Here is a 22,321-nt window from a genome sequence, read left to right on the forward strand (position 1 = left end):
GAAGTGGTGGGGCAGGTGGGCGGGGCTTGTGGCGGGGCCGCAGCGGAGCGGAGCGGAGCAGCGCGATGGGTCCGGGCCGGGCGCTGGGTGTGGGGCTGCTGCTGGGGGTCCTGGGCGCGGCGGCGAGCGGTGAGCGGGGACCCGGGAGCCCCCCGGGCACCGGGACCCCCTGGACCCCCCTGTTCTTGGCACCCGGACCCGACCCTTCACCCCCCCACACCCATCCCCGGCACCAGGACCCCCCTCGGACCCCCCCAGCACCCCCGTGCCCCGATCCCCTTCCTTGGCACCGGGACCCTCCCTGCACCCCTCTTCCCGGGCACCCCAGGTCTCCCGCCCCCCCGGACCCCCCTTTTCCTTGACATCGGACCCCCCGGGCTCCCCTTCCCGGGAACCAGGACCCCCCTCAGGACACCCCTCGCTCCCCCCATCCCCCCCAGTCCCATCCCCCCCCGTGCCCCTGACGCTGCCCCTTCCTCCGCCCCTGCTACCTGGGACCCCCCCAGCCTCGCTGCCCACCCCTGGCCCCCTTCACCCCTGTCCCCCCCCACCCCTCACCACCCCCCGTGTCCCCGCAGGGTCCCACTCCCTGCGCTACTTCGCTGTTGCGGTGTCGGAGCCCAGCCCGGGGGTGCCCGAATACATGTCCGTGGGGTACGTGGACGGGAACCTCTTCTCACGCTACGACAGCGACACGAGGATGGCCGTGCCCCGGGCGGACTGGGTGAAGGGGGCTGTGGACCCGCAGTTCTGGGACAGGGAAACCCAGATCGGACAGAGCAACCAGCAGATTGTCCGTGTGAACCTGGACACAGTGCGGGGCCGCTACAACCAGAGCGGGAGTGAGTGCGGGCTGGGACGGGCTCCGTGGGCCCCAGGCAGGACGGGGCAGCTCTGGTGCTGGTGCCCGATTCCCCCAAAGCCTCACGCAGGGCTGGAGTGGGGGGTGCTGCCGGGGGCTCCGCGCCCCACTGCAGGCCCAGGGCTGCCGCAGCCCCTCAGCCCCGTGTCCTGGTTCTGTTTCAGGGGCTCACACACTGCAGCGCATGATCGGCTGTGACATCCGGGAGGACGGGACGTTTATCAGGGGGTTTTGTCAGCACGCGTACGACGGGCAGGACTTCATTGCCTTCGACATGGACACGATGACGTTCACCGCGGCGGACACGGCGGCGCAAATCACCAAGAGGAAGTGGGAGGCGGACGGGACGGTCGCTGAGCAGTGGAAGCACTACGTGGAGAACACCTGCGTGGAGTGGCTGGGGAAATACGTGAGCTACGGGCGGGCGGTGCTGGAGAGAAAAGGTGAGGGCGAGCCGGGGAGCCGGGGAGCGGGTGCTGTGGGGGCGTGTGCCGGCCCTCACCCGCACCCCCTCCCCAGAGCCCCCCACGGTGCGAGTGTCGGGGAAGGAGGCCGACGGGCTCCTGACCTTGTACTGCCGCGCTTACGGCTTCTACCCGCGGCCCATCGCCGTCAGCTGGCTGAAGGGCGGCGAGGTCAGGGACCAGGAGACCGAGCGGGGCAGCGTCGCGCCCAACAGCGACGGCACCTACTACACCTGGGCCTCCATCGAGGCCCGCCCGGAGGAGAAGGACGAGTACCGGTGCCGCGTGGAGCACGCCAGCCTGCCCGAGCCCGGGCTCTTCGCGTGGGGTGAGCCCGGTGGCCTTGGGCACGGGGAGCGGTGGGCCGGGCTGGTTGCCCTCCCCCTCCTCACGGCCCTGCTCTCCCCCAGAGCCGGAGTCCAACCTGTTGGCCATCGTGCTGGGGGTGGTCGTTGCCGTCGTGGCTGTCATCACCATCATCACCGGATACGTCCTATGGAAGAGCAAGTCAGGTAAAGCGCTGGGGCCGGCGAGGCAGAGGGGTGTGGGAGTAAGGCAGGGCCTGGGGGGCCGGGAGGGGCTGCGGGCAGGAGCCGCTGCGCTCTGGGGAGCCCCTGAGCCTGGCGGGGAAGCGCGGTGGATGCTGACGCCTCTTTCTCTCTGCAGGGAAGAAGAACAAGGACTACAACATGGCGCCAAGTGAGTACCGGGGTCAGGTCCGGCTCCAGCCACTGCCCAGTGCCGGGGCCATCTCGTGGCTCCCGTTTCTAGGCGCTGCTGGCATTTCCCGCCCCCCCGTCCCCCCTGTGCCGCCCGTCTTCCAAGCCTCATGGCAGGGACGTGTGGGAGAGGTCATGTCTCCCCTCTGTTGCTGGTGGCACCATCACAAAGACCCCCAGACCAGCAGTTTGTGGACAAGGAGGTGGCCCTGGGTGACACTGTCTCTTCCTCTGGTCCCCACAGTGATTAACGCCTGACTGCTCCAGGAGGGGCCGGCTCGTGGCTGGATGCGGCCCCCTGCCCCCTCACCGGCTGGATGCAGAGAGAGGACACGGCTGCGGCGGTGGCTCTTCTGGCTGGTGAACTTGCTGTTTGCAGAGGCTTTTGGAATCTTTAAAGATCTTCAGTTTAAGGTTCTTCAATCTTATTTTAATCCCATTTGCTGATACTGAGTTGCTGATAATCCGGCACTGCCGTTATTAACGATGTGTTTTCATTTTGAGGCTGTAACTGATTTCTGCTCCACGTGTACTTGTCCTGGCAAATAAAATAAACGCTTGTCCCCCCGCTCCGTGGGGCTGTGCCTCCTCTCCCGGTGCCTGGGCCGCTCTCACAGCCTCGGGTCGAGCCTGGGCTGGTTTTGGCTGGGATAGAGTTGATTTTCTTGCTGGCGGCCCAGCAGGGCGGGGTGTTGGGGGTGTGTGACCCCGGCGGTGTTGGTAACGCAGCGATGGGTCTGAACAGCATTGGCACAGCGTCAAGGCCATCTCCGTTTGTCACTCGGCCGCCCCGGTGAAGAGACGGGGGTTGTGCAGGAGGTCGGGAGGGGCCACAACCAGGCAGACGACCCAACCTGCCCAGAGAGATCCCAGGCGCCATCAGATTGTACTTGATGAGAAAAAGGCAAAAGAGAGGGTTGAGTGGGACCGGCTCTTCCTCAGGCCCTGGCTGGGTGTCGCTGTCCCTGGGCTGAGGTGGTGTTGTGAGGCTCTCAAGAGTAACAGATAATAACTAAATGATAATTAATTTTACAACAACCACTTGGCGCTCCAGCCATCATTCAGAAAGGGCAGATCCCAATGTCCGTGAGAGGAAAGAACTATCCCTGCACAGACTCCTCGGATTTATCGACAGTCCCAAGCGCAGTAGGGTGGTGCCTGTGCCCAGTCCTGGCAACGCAGCCTGGGCGAGAGAGACGCGGGCTCCTCTCCGGGTGAGGAGGGGTTTGGGGTGCGGTGGCCAGAGTCGGGTAACGGATGCTCCAAGCGGGACGAGGGGTCCTGCCCCTGGCTGGGCTGAGGAAAGGGACAAATGGATGCGACAGCTTCGAGAGGGACCGACCGTCCTTCACTGGATCAGGATGCTCAAAGTTCCCGTCCAACCTGGGCTCGGACACTCCCAGTGAGGGCGTGTTGAGGTTGGCCAGTGCCCTGCGGGGGTGGCTACAGCACTGGTGGCAGAGGTGAAGCCCCCCCGGGCCGCTGTGTTCTGGCAGCAGGACCTCGCTGCCTGGGTAGAGCCCCATCGCGGAGATGGCCAAGAGCCAGGCCCCTGGAGAGCACCAACGCGAGGAGCAAGTAGAGCAGGCGGCCAAAATGGGAGCGGTTCAGGTAGTCCTGGGCTGGGAACGTCGCTGGGAGCTGGTCACAGCTCGGGGGGCCCGTGGGAGAGACACAACGTACGGGTGGGCTCGTGAGGGAGGGGTGGACCCGGCCTGACCACTGCAGCCACCGCACAGGTCCTTCACCCGCGGCAATGATGCGCCGGGATGGAGCGCGGGAGCCTCTGGGCTATGAAGGACGGTGGCTGCGACCTCACGAGGGGGAGGCAGCAGATTAATTACCCCCGCCGGCTCCTCGCTGAACCAATTCTGCTTTATTTGGTGCAAATTTCTGTCCCAATGGGGCCACAGGTTCACCCCCAACCCCCCAATGCTGCCCCCATCCCTGCAACCCCTTTCCCCCCGCACCGCTCCGGTGTTCCCCGACACATCCTGGGTACAAACAGAAGGATTTATTTCAAACTCTGTGTCCTGTGGCCAGCCCTGCCGGTCACCGGCCCCGCGGGCACCTGCTGGCACCTGGTGTCACCCGGTGTCACCGTCCTGGGGCAGGGACAGGGCAGCGTGCCCAGCCTGGCACCCACACTCCCCCCTCACAGCTCTCACAGTCCCTTGTCACAGCTTTTGCTGTCCCCACCCCTGCTCTCGCTGTCCCCACCCCTGTTCCTCGTGTCCCTCTTGCAGCTTCCAGTGTCCCCATCCCTGATCCTGGTGGCCACATCCCATGTCTCAGTGTCCCCATCCATGTTCTCACTGTCCCCATCCCTCGGTGTCCCCAGCTCCTGCTGTCCCTCCCCCTCATTCCCCACTGTCCCCCGTTGTCCCCCGCCCTGCAGCAGGCGCCAGTAGCGGCTGCCGGGGCGCAGGAGCTCCCCGGGGGACTCCAGCTCGTGCAGTCGCCCCCCCTCCAGCACGGCCACCCTCTGTGCCCGTGTGGCCAGGGCCACCTGCCCCGTCACCAGCAGCACCGCGCGTCCAGCCCCGCTGGCTCCAAAGATCTCCTGCTCCACCTGGGGAGGGTGACAGCATCAGTGGGGACCCCCCGGGTGTGGGGACATGGGGGATGTGGGGCCCAAGGACACAGGGGACATGGGGACAAGGGACTGAGGGGACATGGAGAGCTGGCACCCAGGGGATGTGGGGACAAGGGACACAGGGGACACAGGGATTGGGGAACAAGGGGACACAGGGGCAGGGACACGGGGGGACATGGGGATTGGGGAACAAGGGGACACAGGGAACATGGGGACAAGGGATACCAGGGACAGGGGGATGAGGGACCCAGGGGACACCAGGATTGGGGACAAAGGGAACATGGTGACCAAGGACTCATGGGACACTGGAAGAGGGGACAAGGGGCACAACCTCCCCAGGACCAGGGGGCTGCTGGGAGACAGACCCAGGGCACACCAGGACTGGGGGCCAAGGGAACCCAGGGACCCCTGAGACATGGGGACAGAGGGCACACGGGTGTCCCCTCCCACCTGCAGCTGGCTGTCGGCGTCCAGGGCGCTGGTGGGCTCATCGAGGACGAGGACACGGGGGTCCCTCACCAGGGCACGAGCGATGGCCACCCCCTGCCGCTGTCCCCCGGAGAGCTGCACCCCCAGCTCGCCCACCTCTGCACAAGACAGGGGTTAGGGTGGGGACATGGCGACATGGGGACGGCGAGGGGGGGGCCACCTCCTACCTGTGTCATAGCCCTGGGGCAGGTGGGTGACAAAGGCGTGGGCACCTGCCTGGCGGGCTGCCACTGTCACCTGCGCCCGACTCCAGGTCCCCAGCCCGTAGGCGATGTTGGCGTGGAGCGAGCGGGAGAAGACCACAGGCTCCTGGGGGACAGCGGCCACCTGTGGCGGAGGGGACAGCTGGGGACATGGCGGGGACATGGAGGGGATGGCTGGGGACACGGTGGTGACATGGCAGTGACATGGCAGGGGAGTGGCAGGGATGGCTGGGGACTTGGCAGGGAGGTGGCAGGGGACAATGCAGGGACATGGGGATGTGGCTGGGGACATGGCGTGGACAGGGCAGGGGACACTGCCTGCACGTGGTGGGGACATGGAGGGGACAGCTGGGGACACTGCAGGGGGCACAGCAGGGACAGCTGGGGACATGGTGGGAATGGGTGGAGACATGGTGGGGACACAGCGGGGACATGGTGGGGATGGCTGGGGACATGTTGGCGACATGGGACATATCGGGGATGGCCGGGGACATGGCTGAGGATGCAGTGGGGTCATATGGGGACAAAGCAGGGATGCACTGGGGACATGGGGGGGATGTCTGGGGACGTGGCGGGGGACGTGGTGGGGACATGGTGGGGACACAGCCTGGACATGGCAGAGATGTCTGGTGACACGGGGTGGTGGCGGTGCCTTGGTGGGGACAGCTGGTGACACGGGGGCAGCAGTGGGGACCTGTTGGGGACATCGCGTGACCGGGGCAGTGGTGGCACCTGGCAGCGCAGGTTCCGGTGCTGGTAGGCAGGGAGGGGGTGACCGTCCAGCAGCACCCGCCCGGCCCCCGGCGGGCGCAGGCGCAGCACCAGGGACACCAGGGTGCTCTTCCCCGCCCCCGGGGGGGCCACCACCGCCAGCACCTCCCCGGGGTGCAGCTCCAGGGACACGCCCTGGGGGGGACAGAGGTGACACCCCTGTGACCCCTCCCTCAGTGTCCCCGTGCCCTCCCCGTGACCTCCCTGACATGGCCCCACCCTGTCCCCATGGCCCCCACCATGGCCCCACACCCTCCCCACCACCTCTGGGTCCCCATGTCCTTCCCCACCATGTCCGCATGTCCCCACCATGTCCCTGTATCCCCCCAACGTGTCCCCACACCCTCCCCACCTCCTCTGGGTCCCTGTACCCTTCCACAACACGTCCCTGTGTCCCCCCACCATGTGATCATGTACCCCCACCCTGTCCCCATGTCCCCCTACTATGTCCTTGTGCCATCCCCACCACCTCTGGGTACCCATGCCCTCCCCACCATGTCCCCATGTCTCCACCATGTCCTGCTGTCCCCTCACCATGTCCCCACACCCTCCCCACCTCCTCTGGGTCCCTGTACCCTTCCATAACATGTGCCTGTGTCCCCTCACCTCGTGACCATGTACCCCCACCATGTCCCTATGCCCTCCCCACCATGTGTCCATATCCCCCCACCATGTCCCTGTATCCCCCCACCATGTTCCCACACCCTGCCCCGCCCCTCTGGGTCCACATGCCCTCCCCACCATGTCCCCATGTCCCCACCATGCCCCCATGTCCCCACCATGTCCCCACCATGTCCATGTCCCCATGCCCTCCCCACCGTGTCCCTGTGTCCCCACACCATGTCCCCACGTCCCCATGCCTTCCCCACCGCGTCCCCCCATCGCATCCCCGTGTCCCCCGCCCTGTCCCTGTGCCCACCTTCAGGACGGGCTCTTGGTGCTCGGGGTAGGAGAACCAGACGTCCTCCAGCTGGAGGTGGCCCCGCACGACATCGGGTGCCAGCGTCCCCGCGGGTGTCACCTGCTCCTCCTGGTCCAGGAACTCAAAGATCTTCTCGGAGGAGCCCACGGCCTTGGTCATGTTGGGGTAGTAGCGCAGAAGGACCTGGGGACATAGAGGGGACATGGCAGGGAGGGTGTGGGGACATGGGGACACAGGGGACAGGGACAGGAATTCACCCAGGAGGAAATGGGGACATGGGGACAGAGGGGATGGGGATGTATCCAGAAGGACATGGGGACCTAGAGAATGGGCATGGGGACACCGCTGGGAGGGCGTGGGGACATGGAGGACGTGGGGACATGGTGGGGGGACAGGGGAGGGCACATGGACATGGTGGGACCAGCATGGGGACGTGGCAGGGAGGATATGGGGACACAGCGGGGGACACAGGGAGAAGGAGAGAAGGGCATGGGGACACAGGGACATGGCAGGGTGGGGACATGGGGACATGGGTGGCCACGGGGACACACTGGGACTGGCACGGGGACACGCGGGGAGGACGTTGGGGACACGGGCTCACCTCCACGGCCTCGGTGAACTGCATCTGGTAGATGAGGAAGGTGACGAGGTCCCCGGTGCTGATGGTCCCCAAGGCCACCAGCTGTCCCCCGTAGCAGAGGAGCCCCAACTTCAGGGCCAGCGCCGAGAACTGGGGACACCACAGGGAGGTCACCGCTGGGGGACACCAACGGGGGGGTGGCCCTGTCACCCTCCTCACCGTGGCCACCTCTCCAGAGGGACACCAAGGTCCCAGCCTTGCTCTGTCACCTCCCCCGTGCCACCATACTCCCCCCATGTCCCAGAGATGTCACATCCCCCATGTCACCGAGCCCCTGTGCCCCACAGCCACCACGCTGTCCTGCCCCTGTGTCCTGATGTCCCCACCTCATCATGTCCCCCACCCCTGTGCCACCATAACCCCATGTCCCCTAACCCCTGCATCACCACGTTCCCCCAGCTGCATGTCACCTCGTCCCCGTGTCCCCCAGCCCCGTGCCACCACGTCCCTCTGCCACCCCATTGCCATGTCCCATCGCTCCCCCACCATCACATCCACCTGCCCCTGTGACACCGTGTCCCCATGTCCCCCAGCCCTGTGTCACCACGTCCCCATGTCCTGCCCCTGTGACACCGTGTCCCCATGTCCCCCAGCCCTGTGTCACCACGTCCCCATGTCCTTCATCCTTGTGCCATCATGTCCCCCAGCCCCGTGCCACCATGTCCCCATGTCCTGCCACCCCCCACCATCACATCCCCCAGTCCCGTGTCACCCCATCCCCATGTCCCCGTGTCACCCGTCCCCACATCCCATTGTTCCCACACCATCGTGTCCCTCAGTCCCGTGCCAACATGTCCCCATGTCCCCTGTCCCCAGCCGTGTGCCACCCCATCACCATGTCCCCTGGCCCCATGCCACCATGTCCCTGTGCCACCCCATACCCACATCCCATCACTCCCCCACCATCACGTGTCCCCAGCCCCATGCCATGTCCCCATGTCCTGTCACCCCCACGCCCTCACATGCCACAGCCCCGTGCCACCCCATCCCCATGTCCCCAGCCCCCCACAGCCCCCCCGTCCCCGTGTCCGCAGACCCCGCTGGCCCAGAGGGTGCTGGCGTAGGTGGCCGCCTCCTTCGCCTCCAGCCGCTGGACGTCCCGCAGGCGCTGGTGGTACCGCTCGGCCGCCCCGGCCTCGTGGGCGAAGCTGCGGATGGTGGCCATGGCCTGGAAGGTCTCCACCGCCACCTTGGTGGCACCCGCCAGCGCCTCCTGCACCTGCCGCGACAGCCCCTGGGGACAGCGGTGTCACCTCAGGGCCGGTGGGTTCAAAGAGGGGGGACAGGGGGAGCAGGGAGGGGATGGGGGGGGCAAGGAGGGAACAGGTGGACCAGGAAGGGGACAAGTGGGCACACGGAGGGGATGGAGGGAGCAGGGAGGGGACAGTGGGGACAGGGAGGGGACAGGGAGGGGATGGTGGGGACGGGGAGGGCACAGGGACGGGACAACGAGGGGACAGGAGGAGCAGGGAGGGGACAAGTGCGCATATGGAGGGGATGGGGTGAGCAGGGAGGGGAGAGTGGGGACAGGGAGGGGACAGGGAGGGGATGGTGGGGACAGGGAGGGGACACAAGGACCAGGGAGGGGAAAAGCAGGCACAGGGAGGGGACAAGTGGGTACATGGTGGGAAACAGAGGGGACAGCAGGCACAGGGAGGGGACATGGAGTGGTATGGTGGGGACATGGAGGGACAAGTTGGCACATGGAGGCGACAGGGGAGTAGGGAGGGGACAGTGGGGGGGACAGCAGGCACAGGGAGGGGACAGGGGGTGCAGAGAGGGGACAGGGACATACGGAGGGGACAACGGGAACATAGAAGGGACAGCGGACACGGGAAGGGGACAAGTGACCTGTGCCGTGTCCCCCACCCCCGGTACCTGCTGGATCCGGCCGATGCCCCGGGGCAGCAGCAGGAGCACGGGCAGTGACAGGAGGGTGACAAAGGCCAGGTGGGGGGACAACCAGGCCATGGTGACCAGGAGACAAAGGCCCCGCGCCAGGTACCACAGCAAGAGGCTGAGTGTCTCGGCCACCGCCGCGTGGGTGGCCTCCACGTCCCCCGTCACCCGCGCTGTCACCGCCCCGGCCCCCGTCACCTGCAGGGAGGTGACATCCCGGCGCAGGACGGCGGCGAAGACGCGGCGTTGGAGACGTCCCAAGGCCCGGCTCAACGTCCCCGTGTAGGTGACGTCGCAGGTGAATTCGGTGACGGCGCTGCGGGGGTGGCACCGGGGTGGCTCAGCCTGGGGGACGCGTGTGTGTCCCCCCCACCCCGCGGGACACCCCCGCTGCCACCGTCCTACCTGCTGAGCCCCAGCAGCGCCATGGGCCAGGCGGCCGCCACCTCGTCCTCGCTGGCCACCCAGTCGGTGACGCGCCCCGTGAAGTAGGGGACGGCCACCTCCCCTGGGGGGGGCACGACACACACGGCGTCAGGGTCATGGGGCCCCCCCGCGTCCGTGTCACCCCCGCCGGGGGGGGGACCCCGCGGTGGGACCCCAAGGGGCTGCTGATGCATCTGCTCCCCCTGACCCCGTCCCACTGTGTGCTGCCCCCCTAAACTGGGTGCTCCCCCCCATAGCTCACAGTATCCCCCATGGGTGCTGCACCCCAAAGTCATGTGCTGCACCCCCTATGCTGAGTGCTGCACCCCTCAAAGCTGGGTGCTGACCCCCCCATAGCTCAGAGTATCCCCCCCTCTGGGTGCTGCCTCCCCAAAATTGGGTGCTGCCCCCCCCCCCAAACTGCATCCTGACCCCCTCCAAGCTCAGAGCATCCCCCCCTGGGTGCTCCCCACACCAAATCTTGGTGCCCCCCCCGCAGCTCAGAGCATCCCCCCACCTGGGTGCTCTCCTCAAAGCTGGGTGCCGCCCCCCCATAGCTCAGAGCATCCCCCCCCCCCTTGGTGCTGCCCCCCCAAGCTGCATCCTGCACCCCCAGCTCAGAGCACAGACCCCCCCGGGGTGCTCCCTACACAAATCTGGGTGCTGCCCCCACCCCAGCTCAGAGCATCCCCCCCCCCAGCGTGCTCCCCCCTGAAATCTGGGTGGTCTCCCCCCACCCAGCAAGCTCAGAGCCTCCCCCCCAAAGTTGCAGCTCCCCCCCCCCAGCTCAGAGCATCCCCCCCGGGTGCTCCCCGCTGCTCCCCCCGAAATCTGGGTGCCCCCCCCTCAAACTTGGGTGCTCCCCCCTCTCCCAGCTTAGAGCATCCCCCCCCGAGGTGTTCTCCCCCCAAAAAAGTTGGGTGCTCCTCCCCCAGCTCAGAACATCCTCCCCCCCCCTTGGGTGCTCCCCGCTCAAACTTGGGTGCTCCCCCCACCCCCAGCTCAGAGCATCCCCCCCCCCACGGCTGTTCCTGCCCAAATCCGGGTGCTCCTCCCCCCACCCAAGCTGGGTGCTGCCCCCCCCCATCTCAGAGCACCCCCCCGGCTGCTCCCCCCAATCTGGGGGTGTCCCCCCCCTCCAGCCCCCCCCGGTACCGAGGACCGAGGCCGCCATCAGCGCCGCCACCACCGCGCAGCGCCGGCGCTCGGGGCTCAGCAGGGCCAGGAGCCGGCGGGCGGGGGCCGCCCCCATCGTCCGGGCCGGGCCGGGCCCGGGACCCTCGTCACGGTCCGATCACGGTCCGCTCACGGTCCGGTCACGGTCCGGTCACGGTCACGGTCACGGTCCGGTCACAGTCTCGGTCCCTCCCGGCAGCCGCCGCCGTTTCTCGGAAAACGAAACCAGCGGGGCCGGGACCGGCGGCGGCTGCGCAGGGTCCAGCCCCGGGCACCGGGGGGGCACCGGGGGGGCACCGGGGGGTCCCTGCGGGTCCCGGGCACTAAAGGGGGTCCCCGGGGGTCCCCGCGCGCCGAGTCGCTGCTCAGGGGGGTCCCTGGGGGAGGGGGAAGGGCAGCGGGAGAGGGAGGGGCAAGAGCCGGGAGCGCGGCGCTGATTGGCCGAGTCGGAGGCGTCACCGGTTGCTGGGCAGATCGGGCTGGAGCAGGTTAGAACGGCGCGAGGCGAGGGGCGGGGCGAGGACCGGAGGGGGCGGGGCCGCGGAACTGAAAGCGACCGGCGGCATCGTGCTGGGAGGTACTGGGGGGGACTGGGACTACTGGGGGGCTATACTGGGAGCACTGGGTGAGCCTCAGGGTGTCGGGAGGGGCTGAGGACGGTCAGGGGAGCTGATGCGGCCAGAATGAGAGCACTGGTGTTGACTGGGGAGCACCCCAGGGTGCTGGTCAGGGTCTTGGGGATCCAGGCTGGGACTGGGGGACCGGACTGGGAGCACTGGTGCTGAATGGTGAGCACTATAGGGTTCTGGTCAGGGTCTTGAGGATCCAGGCTGGGACTGGGAGACTAGACTGGAAGCACTGGTGTTGCCTGGTGAGCACCCCAGGGTGCTCGTCAGGGTCAGGGGATCCAAGCTGGGACTGGTGGGCTGGAGTGGGAGCACTGGTGTTGACTGGTGAGCACCCCTGGCTGCTCATCAGGGTCTTGGGGATCCAGGCTGGGACGGTGGGGCCAGACTGGGAGCACTGGTGTTGACTGGTGAGCACACCAGGGTGCTGGTCAGGGTCTTGAGGATCCAGGCTTGGACTCCGGGGCCGGACTGGGAGCACTGGTGTTGACTGTCATCTTCCCTAGGGTGCTGAGCGCCATCCAGCAGAGCTGCACTGGGAGCACTGGTCTTTACTGGTGAGCACCCCCGGCCATGGCGCTGCTCCCCGCCGTCCGCCTGGCCTGCCTCCTCCTCCTGGTTGACCTGGTGGTGCTGGCGGCGCTGGCCCGCTTGGCCCCGGCACTGGCCCGCTTGGGCCCGGCAGCCGCCTGGCTGGAGGCCGCGCTGCGGCTGCTGGCGTTGGGCGCGGCCGCGCGGCTGCTGGTGCCGGGGGGTCCCCGCGGAGCCGCCGTCGTCCTCGGCCTCACCCCCGCCACCTTCCTCACCCTGCGGAGCCTCGTTGTGCCGGACGGTGCCGCGCCGGCACTGCTGGCGACGGCCTCGCCGCTCTGGTTGACCTTGACCCACGGCGCGGCCGCCGCGGCGCTGCTGCTCTGGGCCGCGCCATCGCCCGGCGGGGCCGCGGGCGTCGAGTCGACGGCGGCCGTGTGGCGGCTGTTGGCGCTGGCCTGGGCCGAGTGGCCCGTCCTCGGCGGCGCCTTCATCTTCCTGGCGTTGGCCGTGTTGGGTGAGTGATGGCGGATGGGGGGTGGGCATGCGGGGTCCCGGTGTCACCGCCAGCACCGCTGCGGCACTGACCCCCCCTCCCCCGCCCACCGGTGCCTTCCAGGGGAGACCGCGGGGCCGTATTGCACCGGCAAAGCCCTGGATGCCGTCCGGCACGGGGACGGACTGACCGCCGCCACCGTGGGGCTGGTGCTCGCCGCCGATTTGGGCAGGTGGGGGTCCCTGTGTCCCCCTTGGCCGTCCGTCTGTCCCCCACGGCCGCGCTGACGGGGGTCCCTGTGTCCGTCTGTCCGTCCCCTCCCTCCCAGTTCGCTGTTTGCCGGCTGCCGCGGGGGTCTCTTCGTTCTGGCGCAAGCCCGGCTCAAACTGAGCACCCGCCACCGGCTCTTCTCCCGCCTGGTGCGCCAGGATCTGGCCTTCTTCCAGGGGACCCCGGCAGGTAGGGGGGTCCCCATCACCCCCAAGCCCCCACCCCAGGACCCACAACCCCCCCACTGACCCTCCACCGTCTCCGCAGCCGAGTTGTCCGCCCGGTTGGCCAACGACGTGCCCTTGCTGTGCTGGGCGGTGCCGAGCAGCGCCAACGTGGCGTTGAGGAGCTTGGGGCTGGTGTTGGGGTTGGGGGGCTTCATGGTGGGGCTCTCGCCCCGCCTGGCGCTGCTGGCGCTGCTGGAGGTGCCCCTCGGCGTCACCGCGCGTAAGGTCTACGATGTCCGGCACCAGGTGACGATGGGGACAGGGTGGGATGGGGACGACGTGGGATGTGATGGTGGGAATGGGGATGGGTGGGATGGGATGGTGAGGATGGGATGGGACAGTGGGATGGGGACAGGATGGGATAGTGGGAAAGGGATGGGCACCAGGGGGATGGGATGTTGGGAATGGGAATGGTGGGGATGGGATGATGGGATGGAAACCAGATGGATGGGAATGGTGGGGATGGGATGGTGGGATGAGGCCGAGGAGATGGGACGGGGTCATGGGATGGGAACTGTGTGGGGTGGGATGGTGGGAATGGAATGAGACAGATGGGATGGTGGGGATGGAGTGGAGACAGGATGGGACATTGGGAACAGGATGGAGACCAGAGGAATGGGAATGGTGGGGATGGGGACAGGATGGGATGGTGGGGATGGGATGGTGGGAATAGAAATGGTGGGGATGGGATGATGGGGATGGGATGGGATGTTGGGATGGAGACTGGGAGGACAGGACAGTGGGGACTGGATGGGATGGTGAGGACAGGATGGTCGGATGAGTTTGGGGAGATGGGATGGGATGGTGGAATGGGGAGTGGGTGGGGTGGGATGGTGGGAATGGGAATGGTGGGGATGGGTTGGGATGAGATGGTGGGGATGGGGGAGACTGGATGGTTGTGGGATGGGGATGGTGGGGACTGGAATGGGGACAGGATGGGACAGTGGGGACTGGAGAGGTCGGTGGGGATGGGACAGTGGGATGAGTACAGGGAGGATGGGGATGGCATGGTGGGGGTGGGGACCCTGGGGTGTGGGAGGGACCGAGGTTTGGGGCTGGTGGGGGTGTCCCGTTGCCACTCCCCCCCTCCCCAAGGCGCTGCAGCGAGCCACGCTGGATGCCACGGCCAAGACGGCGGCGGTGGTGCAGGAGGCCGTCGCCTCCATCGAGACAGTGCGGACCTTCGCCGGGGAGGAGGAGGAGGAGCGCCGGCACAGCCAGGCAGTGGCTGAAATGCTGAGGCTGAAGAACCAGATGGACGTGGAGTGGACGCTCTTCATCCTCATCCGGCGGGTAAATTCGGTGTGGGAGGGGACCCCGTTTCCTGGCCGCCGCCCCATTGCCCACCCGCTGACCCCCGTCCCTGCAGGTGCTGCAGTTGGCCACGCAGGTGCTGGTGCTCTGCCACGGGCACCGGCAGCTCCGCGAAGGGACCATCACCGCCGGCAGCCTCGTCACCTTCCTCCTCTACCAGGCTAAAGTCGGCCACTACGTACAGGTGAGACCACGTGACACGTGTGCCCCTCCCGTGTCCCTCCCGTGCCCCTCCCGTGTCCCTCCCGTGTCCCTCCCGTGTCCCTCTGTCCCTGGTGCCAGTTCCTCTGCCCCACACAGGCGCTGGTGTTCGGCCACGGCGACTTGCTGAGCAAAGCGGTAGCCGGTCGCAAGATCTTGGACTACCTGGACCGGGAGCCCACAGGGGACGTGGGGGGCACCCACGCGCCCGCCACGCTGCAGGGCCATGTCACCTTCCGGTGCGTCTCCTTCGCCTACCCCACGCGCCCCGAGCACCTCGTGCTGCAGGTAGAGTCGGGGGTCCCCAAGGAGGGGCTGGGGGAGTCTCTGAGCACCTGCCACCGCATCCTGCCCCCCCCTCCCCCCTCCAGGACGTCTCCTTCGAGCTGCGCCCCGGTGAGATGACGGCGTTGGCGGGACTCAACGGCAGCGGGAAAAGCACCTGCGCGGGGCTGCTGGAGAGATTTTACGAGCCTGGGGCCGGGGAGGTGCTGCTGGACGGGGTGCCGCTGCGGGACTATGAGCACCGCTACCTGCACCGCCAGGTGAGGGCAGCAGCGGGCAGGCGGGCGGGCAGCACAACGGCGCCGAGCGGTGCCCGGGCTCAGCCTGCGCCTGGGGGCAGGTGGCGTTGGTGGGGCAGGAGCCCGTGCTTTTCTCCGGCACCATCCGAGACAACATCACCCTCGGGCTGGAGGGCTGCGGGGAGGAGGAGGTGAGGGCGGCCGCTGACGCTGCCGGCGCCCTGGGCTTCATCTCGGCGCTGGACCAGGGTTTCGACACCGGTGAGTGCTGGGGGGCTGTCGGGGGGACCCCCAGGGTCCCGGGTCCCGCTCAAGCCCCAGCCTTTCATCCCGCAGATGTGGGGGAGAAAGGGGGGCAGCTCTCGGTGGGGGAGAAGCAGCGCATCGCCATCGCCCGGGCCCTGGTGCGCCGACCCACCGTCCTCATCCTCGACGAAGCCACCAGCGCCTTGGAAGGGGAGGGCGAGGCGCTGGTGAGTGGCGGGAGGTGCCAGGGGTGGGGGGTCCCAGCCCCACGGCGGGGGCTGAGGGGTGCTGGTATCTCCCACAGCAGCGTGTGCGGAGCTGGGGGGTCCGGACGGTGCTGCTGATCACCCACTGCCCGCGGACGCTGGAGGCGGCCGATCGCATCGTGATGCTGGAACGTGGCGCCGTGGTGGAGACGGGGACCCCGGCCGAGCTGCGGGGCCGCCGTGGGCCCTACAGCCGCCTGCTGCAGTGCTGCCCTGGCGCGGGGCGGCCAGAGACCCCGGGGATGGGCTACAGGGAGAGGCAGCCAGCTCCTGGCCTGGCAGCTGGGCAGGAGGAGGGGGCTGCTCCCACCAGGATGAGGATTTGAGTGAAATAAAGCAGAATTGGTTCAGCGAGGAGCCGGCGGGGGTAATTAATCTGCTGCCTCCCCCTCGTGAGGTCGCAGCCACCGTCCTTCATAGCCCAGAGGCTCCCGCGCTCCATCCCGGCGCATCATTGCCGCGGGTGAAGGACCTGTGCGGTGGCTGCAGTGGTCAGGCCGGGTCCACCCCTCCCTCACGAGCCCACCCGTACGTTGTGTCTCTCCCACGGGCCCCCCGAGCTGTGACCAGCTCCCAGCGACGTTCCCAGCCCAGGACTACCTGAACCGCTCCCATTTTGGCCGCCTGCTCTACTTGCTGCTCGCGTTGATGCTCTCCAGGGGCCTGGCTCTTGGCCATCTCCGCGATGGGGCTCTACCCCATGTGTGTTGGGTTTGAGCGAGTCACGGGGGGGTTTTTGGTAGTGGAGGAGGGGGCTACAGCTGTGGGACATGTGAGAAGCTTCTAGAAGCTCCTCTGGCTCCACGCCGGACCCGTTTTTGCACCAAGGCCGGGGCAATAGTGATGGCGGCTGCGCCTCTGCGATAACGTATTTAAGAAGGGGAACTTGAAGGGGGTTTGGGGGGGACATTGAGAAGGAGTTGGGAGAAGGACACGTCTGTGAACGCTGAGGTCAGTAGGAGGAAGAGGGGAGGTGCCGGTGCAGTGCCCCCCTGTATCCCTTGTGACACGGCAGTGCCCCCCCCGCTCCCATTGGGGTCACCGGGGAAGCAGGGACCCACCTGCAGCCTGGGGGGGACCCCGGGGACTCTGAGGGGAGAAGCCGCCTGCGCTGGTGTAGTTCAGCGCTGGGGGGTGCGACACGGGGCGGGGGGACCCACTGGCCCATGGGAGGGGCTCGTGTGGGGGCTGGTTTGAGGAGGACTGTCTCTGGGCGGGGGGACCGCGCTGGTGTTACCGTAAAAGCCGGCAGAGGAACTCTGTGAGACTTAGTGTGAAGTTTTGGAAGGCAGGCGTCTGTGTTGCGGAGGCACGGGGGATCACCCCACCCTACGTGCACACGCTAAAACTAAAATTCATCCTTTATATCCCTTAAAAACATGAATATTCAGACATTTCCCAAGAAGTCTCCACCTTTCTCCCTGTCTGCTACATTCACATAACGCTGGCGTCGCAAAACTCCACTACGCCTGCGCGGGGGGCTCGGGTGGTCGTTTGGGGCGTTACCCCCCTGCTCCTTTTTTCCTTTTATGGTCATGAGTCTTTTGAGGACAATTTCTTCTCCTTGGCCATTTCCCGGCTCTGTTGCCCGGCCAAGCTGCTCTTTCTCACCCGCCTTGTTTCAGCAGTTCTGCGGGGCTGGGGCTGGTCTCAAGGTCAGGAAATCTTCTCTGCACACTGTAACCGCTCCGGCCCTGGTCAACCCAAAGTTAAACGTTGTTTGGGAAAAGGTTTGTTACTATTTAAGGTCTAATGTGTCACTAATTGTTACAGGCCCCGACGTGCTCGCAGGCACCCGCTCGCGGGACTCACTGGGGCGGGGGGGGGCAAGGCCAGGAGCTCCCCCCGCCCCGAGGGGGAAGAAGCAGCGGGACTGACCGGACCCCCCATCCCCTGCGCCCTGGGGGGGGAGGTGGAGATTTGGGGAGCAAAGCTGAGCCCGGGGAGAAGGGAGGGCTGGGGGGGTCCAAGCTGTGGTAACGCCGCTCCCAGCCCTGCTCTCTGTTACCTGCAGGTCTTGGTGTCTCTATGGAATTTATGTGCTTTTTCTTTTCTTCCCCGAACGAGTCATTTTTTGCCGGTGACGTAAAGGATGACGTCATCGCTCCTTGTCCTTCTCTTGCCCTGGGGCTTTTGCTTCCCTCGGTCCCAGCGCTGGGGGGGAAGGGGCGGGGGGCGAGCGGCTGCCCGGGGCTCAGTTGCCATTTGGGCTCAACCTGCGACAGCCGGGGGGGCAGAGGGGTGCGGGGGGACCGGAACGAGGGACAGCGGGACCGAGGGACACGGGCTGAGCCCGGGCTGGCGGCTGGGGGGTCCCGGGGATCCCCTGTCCCCTCCCCCGCCCTCCCCGCGCTGCCTCCGGCGCTTTCGCTTTCGCTTCTCAACCTGCACAGACGGGATCTGCCCGGCGCCTGGTGACGTCAGAGACGGACAAAGCTGCCATTGGCGAATGGGCGGTGGCTGCGCCAATAGCGGGAGGTGATGGCGCAGGTGGGCGGGGCTTGTGGCGGGGCCGCAGCGAAGCGGAGCGGAGCAGCGCGATGGGTCCGGGCCGGGCGCTGGGTGTGGGGCTGCTGCTGGGGGTCCTGGGCGCGGCGGCGAGCGGTGAGCGGGGACCCGGGAGCCCCCCGGGCACCGGGACCCCCTGGACCCCCCTGTTCTTGGCACCCGCAGCCGACCCTTCACCCCCCCCCCCCCCCCCCCCCATCCCCGCACCCGGACCCCCCTCGGACCCCCCCGGCACCCCCGTGCCCCGATCCCCTTCCTTGACACCGGGACCCTCCCTGCACCCCTCTTCCCGGGCACCCCAGGTCTCCCGCCCCCCCGGACCCCCCTTTTCCTTGACACCGGGACCCCCCGGGCTCCCCTTCCCGGGAACCAGGACCCCCCCCCAGGACACCCCTCGCTCCCCCCATCCTCCCCAGTCCCATCCCCCCCGCGGTGACCCTGACGCTGCCCCTTCCTCCGCCCCTGCTCCCCTGGGACCCCCCCAGCCTCGCTGCCCACCCCTGGGCCCCCTCAGCCCTGTCCCCCCCCACCCCTCACCACCCGCCGTGTCCCCGCAGGGCCCCACTCCCTGCGCTACTTCGATGTTGGGGTGTCGGAGCCCAGCCCGGGGGTGCCCGAGTTCATGTTTGTGGGGTACGTGGACGGGAACCTCATCGACCGCTACGACAGCGACACGGGGAGGGACGTGCCCCGGGCGGACTGGATGGCGAAAAACCTGGATCGAGAGTACTGGGACAGAAACACCCAGATCGGACAGAGCAACCAGCAGATCAACCGCGTGAGCCTGGACATACTTCGGGACCGCTACAACCAGAGCGGGAGTGAGTGCGGGCTGGGATGGGCTCCGTGGGGCAAGAGAGCTCCCCCCAACCCCTCCCAGATCCTGCCCTGCCCCACGCTGCTGCCCCGGCTTGTGCCAGCCCTTCCCTGCCCGGTGTCATTGTCACGGGGCTCCCAGCCACCCTGTGCCCCAGCCCGGGGCGTCCCGGCTGCCCTGTCCCAGCCCCACAGTGCTGGGGATCCCCTGTCCCAGATCCGGTGGGATTCTGGCCACCCCAGCCCAGCGCATCCCCCGCCCCACAGTACCCAGGACCCCAGCCCAGGTCTGGCCGCTGTGTCACAGCCCCTCGCCAGCCCTACGGCAGTCGAGACCCCCCAGAACCAGAGGGGCCCCCACCCCCAGTGTCCCAGCCCCTCGCCCTCCCAGTGGTGCTCAGGCCCCCATCCCAGAGCCACAGGGACTCCCCCCACCTCATCCCATCTCCTGGTCCCCCCCAGGGCATTCGGGACCCCATCCCAGCCCCTCGCTACCTGTGGGTGCCTTGGGGGTGGGTGCCAGCCCCCCCAACGCCGGGTGCAGGGGGGCTTCATCGCGGCTTGATGTGACACCCCGAGGGCTGTGGGCCCCGGGCAGGACGGGGGCAGCTCTGGTGCCGGTGCCTGATCCCCCCAAAGCCTCACGCAGGGCTGGAGTGGGAGGTGCTGCCGGGGGCTCCGCGCCCCACTGCAGGCCCAGGGCAGCTGCAGCCCCTCAGCCCTGTGTCCTGGTTCTGTTTCAGGGGCTCACACATGGCAGCGCATGTACGGCTGTGACATCCGGGAGGACGGGACGTTTATCAGGGGGTTATATCAGCACGCGTACGACGGGCAGGACTTCATCGCCTTGGACATGGACACGATGACGTTCACCGCGGCGGACGCGGCGGCGCAAATCACCAAGAGGAAGTGGGAGGCGGATGGGATGGAAGCTGAGCGGCGGAAGCACTACCTGGAGAACACCTGCGTGGAGTGGCTGAGGAAATACGTGAGCTACGGGCGGGCCGTGCTGGAGAGGAAAGGTGAGGGCGAACCGGGGAGCCGGGGAGCGGGTGCTGTGGGGGCGTGTGCCGGCCCTCACCCGCACCCCCTCCCCAGAGCCCCCCACGGTCCGAGTGTTGGGGAAGGAGGCCGACGGGCTCCTGACCTTGTACTGCCGCGCTTACGGCTTCTACCCGCGGCCCATCGCCGTCAGCTGGCTGAAGGGCGGCGAGGTCAGGGACCAGGAGACCGAGCGGGGCAGCGTCGCGCCCAACAGCGACGGCACCTACTACACCTGGGCCTCCATCGAGGCCCGCCCGGAGGAGAGGGACGAGTACCGGTGCCGCGTGGAGCACGCCAGCCTGCCTGAGCCCGGGCTCTTCATGTGGGGTGAGCGCGGTGGCCTTGGGCACGGGGAGCGGTGGGCTGGGCTGGTTGCCCTCCCCCTCCTCACGGCCCTGCTCTCCCCCAGAGCCGGAGTCCAACCTGTTGGCCATCGTGCTGGGGGTGGTCGTTGCCGTCGTGGCTGTCATCGCCATCATCGCCGGATTGGCTCTATGGAAGAGCAAGTCAGGTAAAGCGCTGGGGCCGGCAAGGCAGAGGGGTGTGGGAGTAAGGCAGGACCTGGGGGGCCGGGAGGGGCTGCGGGCAGGAGCCGCTGCGCTCTGGGGAGCCCCCGAGCCTGGCGGGGAAGCGCGGTGTATGCTGACGCCTCTTTCTCTCTGCAGGGAAGAAGAACAAGGACTACAACAAAGCACCAAGTGAGTACTGGCGGCAGGTCCGGCTCCAGCCGCTGCCCAGTGCCAGGCCTGTCTTGTGGCTCCAGTTTCTGACCACTGCCGGCATGTCCCACCCCCCCGTGACCCCTGTGCCACCCCTCTTCCAAGCCCCATTGTGGGGACGTGTGGGAGAGGTGGTGTCTCCCCTCCGGTGCTGGCGGCACCGTCACCGAGTCATGGAATCGTGGAATCCTGGGTTGGGAGGGACCTCAAGGATCTTCTGGTCCAACCCTTCTGGCACAAGCCCGCTCTAGACAAGGTGGCCCAGCCCCAGTCCAGCTGAATCTTCAAAGTGTCCAGAGTTGGGGAATCCACCACTTCCCAGGGGAGATTATTCCAGTGGCTGCTTGTTCTCCGTGTGAGAAATTTTCCTCCTGTGTCCAAGCGGCCTCTCCCCAGCAGTAACTTGTACCCGTTACCCCTCGTCTTTCCCATGAGCCTCCCGTCCAAAGGGAGTCGCCGTCTCCTCTGCAGCCACCTTAAACACTGGGACGTGGGGGTAAGGTCTGCCCTGAGCCCCGCAGGAATCCAGGCAGACAATGTCCACTGCTCGCCCCCATCAGCCGAGCAGGTCCCTGTGTCGGAGCAGGCGACCGTCCTCCTCTCCCAGGGCTGCAGCGCGGCCGTGGCTCCCGGGCGGCTCCTGGCCCGTGCCCGTAGCCAGCCCAGGGCCGGCAGCTCACGGTTCTTTCTCTCTCGCAGGCTCGGATGGGGGCTCTGGCAGCTCGGCCACAGGTACGGCGTGGGACCAGGGGGGATGGACGGGGCGGCCCCAGCTCTCTGCTCCCCTGTGGGACCCGCAGCCGGAGCAGCACGGGGCTGTGGGAGGGGGACACTGAGACCCCCAGAGCAGCGGGTTGGGGACAGGGAGGTGGCCCTGGGTGACACCGTCTCTTCCTCTGGTCCCCGCAGTGATTAACGCCTGACCGCTTGAGGAGGGGCCGGCGCGTGGCTGGATGCGGCCCCCTGCCCTCTCACCGGCTGGATGCAGAGAGAGGACGCGGCTGCGGCGGTGGCTCTTCTGGCGGGTGAACTTGCTGTTTGCAGAGGCTTTTGGAATCTTTAGTCTTTAAAGATCTTCAGTTTAAAGTTCTTCAATCTTATTTTAATCTCATTTGCTGATACTGAGTTGCTGATAATCCGGCACTGCCGTTATTAACGATGTGTTTTCATTTTGAGGCTGTAACTGATTTCTGCTCCACGTGTACTTGTCCTGGCAAATAAAATAAACTCTTGTCCCCCCCCTCCGTGGGGCTGTGCCTCCTCTCCCGGTGCCTGGGCCGCTCTCGCAGCCTCGGGTCGAGCCTGGGCTGGTTTTGGCTGGGATAGAGTTGATTTTCTTGCTGGCGGCCCAGCAGGGCGCGGTGTT

At 67.2% G+C, this 22,321-nt stretch overlaps 3 protein-coding genes and 1 long non-coding RNA gene across 13 annotated transcripts; 2 read left to right on the forward strand and 2 right to left on the reverse strand.

Annotated features, from left to right (window-relative positions):
• Position 1: 1 nt before the first annotated feature.
• On the forward strand, positions 2–22,199 carry LOC141936957 (class I histocompatibility antigen, F10 alpha chain-like). 5 transcript variants are annotated; one of them, XM_074854375.1, is made up of 8 exons: positions 2–129; positions 579–842; positions 1,027–1,305; positions 1,382–1,654; positions 1,737–1,838; positions 1,993–2,025; positions 21,655–21,687; positions 21,865–22,199. In XM_074854375.1, the coding sequence occupies exons 1-8, from the start codon at positions 66–68 to the stop codon at positions 21,876–21,878; spliced, it is 1,062 nt and encodes a 353-aa protein (XP_074710476.1). In that variant the 5' UTR covers positions 2–65; the 3' UTR covers positions 21,879–22,199. The 5 variants fall into 5 exon arrangements, with proteins under 5 accessions (XP_074710476.1, XP_074710478.1, XP_074710479.1 ...); XM_074854374.1 differs by lacking the exons at positions 2–129; positions 579–842; positions 1,027–1,305; ... (1 more) ...; positions 1,737–1,838; positions 1,993–2,025 and adding exons at positions 18,343–18,472; positions 18,934–19,197; positions 19,936–20,214; ... (1 more) ...; positions 20,646–20,747; positions 20,902–20,934; XM_074854377.1 differs by lacking the exon at positions 21,655–21,687.
• On the reverse strand, positions 4,045–11,512 carry LOC141936952 (antigen peptide transporter 1-like). 2 transcript variants are annotated; one of them, XM_074854361.1, is made up of 10 exons: positions 11,147–11,295; positions 9,971–10,073; positions 9,545–9,881; positions 8,703–8,900; positions 7,628–7,756; positions 7,024–7,209; positions 6,066–6,239; positions 5,298–5,457; positions 5,092–5,228; positions 4,045–4,617 (listed from the first exon to the last, which is right to left on the reverse strand). In XM_074854361.1, exons 1-10 carry the CDS (start codon positions 11,241–11,243, stop codon positions 4,210–4,212), a joined length of 1,929 nt encoding a protein of 642 aa, XP_074710462.1. In that variant the 5' UTR covers positions 11,244–11,295; the 3' UTR covers positions 4,045–4,209. The 2 variants fall into 2 exon arrangements, with proteins under 2 accessions (XP_074710462.1, XP_074710464.1); XM_074854363.1 differs by lacking the exon at positions 6,066–6,239 and having other exon boundaries at positions 11,147–11,512.
• TAP2 (transporter 2, ATP binding cassette subfamily B member) lies at positions 11,676–16,530 on the forward strand. 5 transcript variants are annotated; one of them, XM_074854358.1, is made up of 12 exons: positions 11,676–11,744; positions 12,300–12,841; positions 12,944–13,052; positions 13,149–13,279; positions 13,358–13,563; positions 14,413–14,610; positions 14,687–14,815; positions 14,932–15,120; positions 15,204–15,377; positions 15,458–15,617; positions 15,678–15,829; positions 15,907–16,225. In XM_074854358.1, exons 2-12 carry the CDS (start codon positions 12,367–12,369, stop codon positions 16,192–16,194), a joined length of 2,211 nt encoding a protein of 736 aa, XP_074710459.1. In that variant the 5' UTR covers positions 11,676–11,744; positions 12,300–12,366; the 3' UTR covers positions 16,195–16,225. The 5 variants fall into 5 exon arrangements, with proteins under 5 accessions (XP_074710459.1, XP_074710460.1, XP_074710461.1 ...); XM_074854359.1 differs by having other exon boundaries at positions 15,693–15,829; XM_074854360.1 differs by having other exon boundaries at positions 15,708–15,829.
• LOC141936977 (uncharacterized) lies at positions 17,218–18,288 on the reverse strand. Its single transcript, XR_012626855.1, has 2 exons — positions 17,877–18,288; positions 17,218–17,562 (listed from the first exon to the last, which is right to left on the reverse strand). It is a non-coding gene; the product is annotated as an uncharacterized LOC141936977 (long non-coding RNA).
• Positions 22,200–22,321: the final 122 nt, after the last annotated feature.

The sequence above is a fragment of the Strix uralensis genome, chromosome 35 (assembly GCF_047716275.1).
Source record: "Strix uralensis isolate ZFMK-TIS-50842 chromosome 35, bStrUra1, whole genome shotgun sequence".
NCBI classification, from domain to species: Eukaryota; Metazoa; Chordata; class Aves; order Strigiformes; family Strigidae; genus Strix; species Strix uralensis.

Bases quoted from the DNA above. Each gene is read 5' to 3' on its own strand.
- LOC141936957 (XM_074854375.1), top strand. From the start codon at position 66: ATGGGTCCGGGCCGGGCGCTGGGTGTGGGGCTGCTGCTGGGGGTCCTG. The intron at 843-1,026 runs GTGAGTGCGGGC...GTTCTGTTTCAG, and splicing joins CCGCTACAACCAGAGCGGGA to GGGCTCACACACTGCAGCGC. The intron at 1,655-1,736 runs GTGAGCCCGGTG...GCTCTCCCCCAG, and splicing joins GCCCGGGCTCTTCGCGTGGG to AGCCGGAGTCCAACCTGTTG.
- LOC141936952 (XM_074854361.1), bottom strand. From the start codon at position 11,243: ATGGGGGCGGCCCCCGCCCGCCGGCTCCTGGCCCTGCTGAGCCCCGAG. The intron at 6,240-7,023 runs GTGGGCACAGGG...TGTCCCCCCCAG, and splicing joins ACCAAGAGCCCGTCCTGAAG to GGCGTGTCCCTGGAGCTGCA. The intron at 5,229-5,297 runs GTAGGAGGTGGC...TGTCTTGTGCAG, and splicing joins GCCCCAGGGCTATGACACAG to AGGTGGGCGAGCTGGGGGTG.
- TAP2 (XM_074854356.1), top strand. From the start codon at position 12,367: ATGGCGCTGCTCCCCGCCGTCCGCCTGGCCTGCCTCCTCCTCCTGGTT. The intron at 14,816-14,931 runs GTGAGACCACGT...TGCCCCACACAG, and splicing joins AAGTCGGCCACTACGTACAG to GCGCTGGTGTTCGGCCACGG. The intron at 15,378-15,457 runs GTGAGGGCAGCA...GCCTGGGGGCAG, and splicing joins ACCGCTACCTGCACCGCCAG to GTGGCGTTGGTGGGGCAGGA.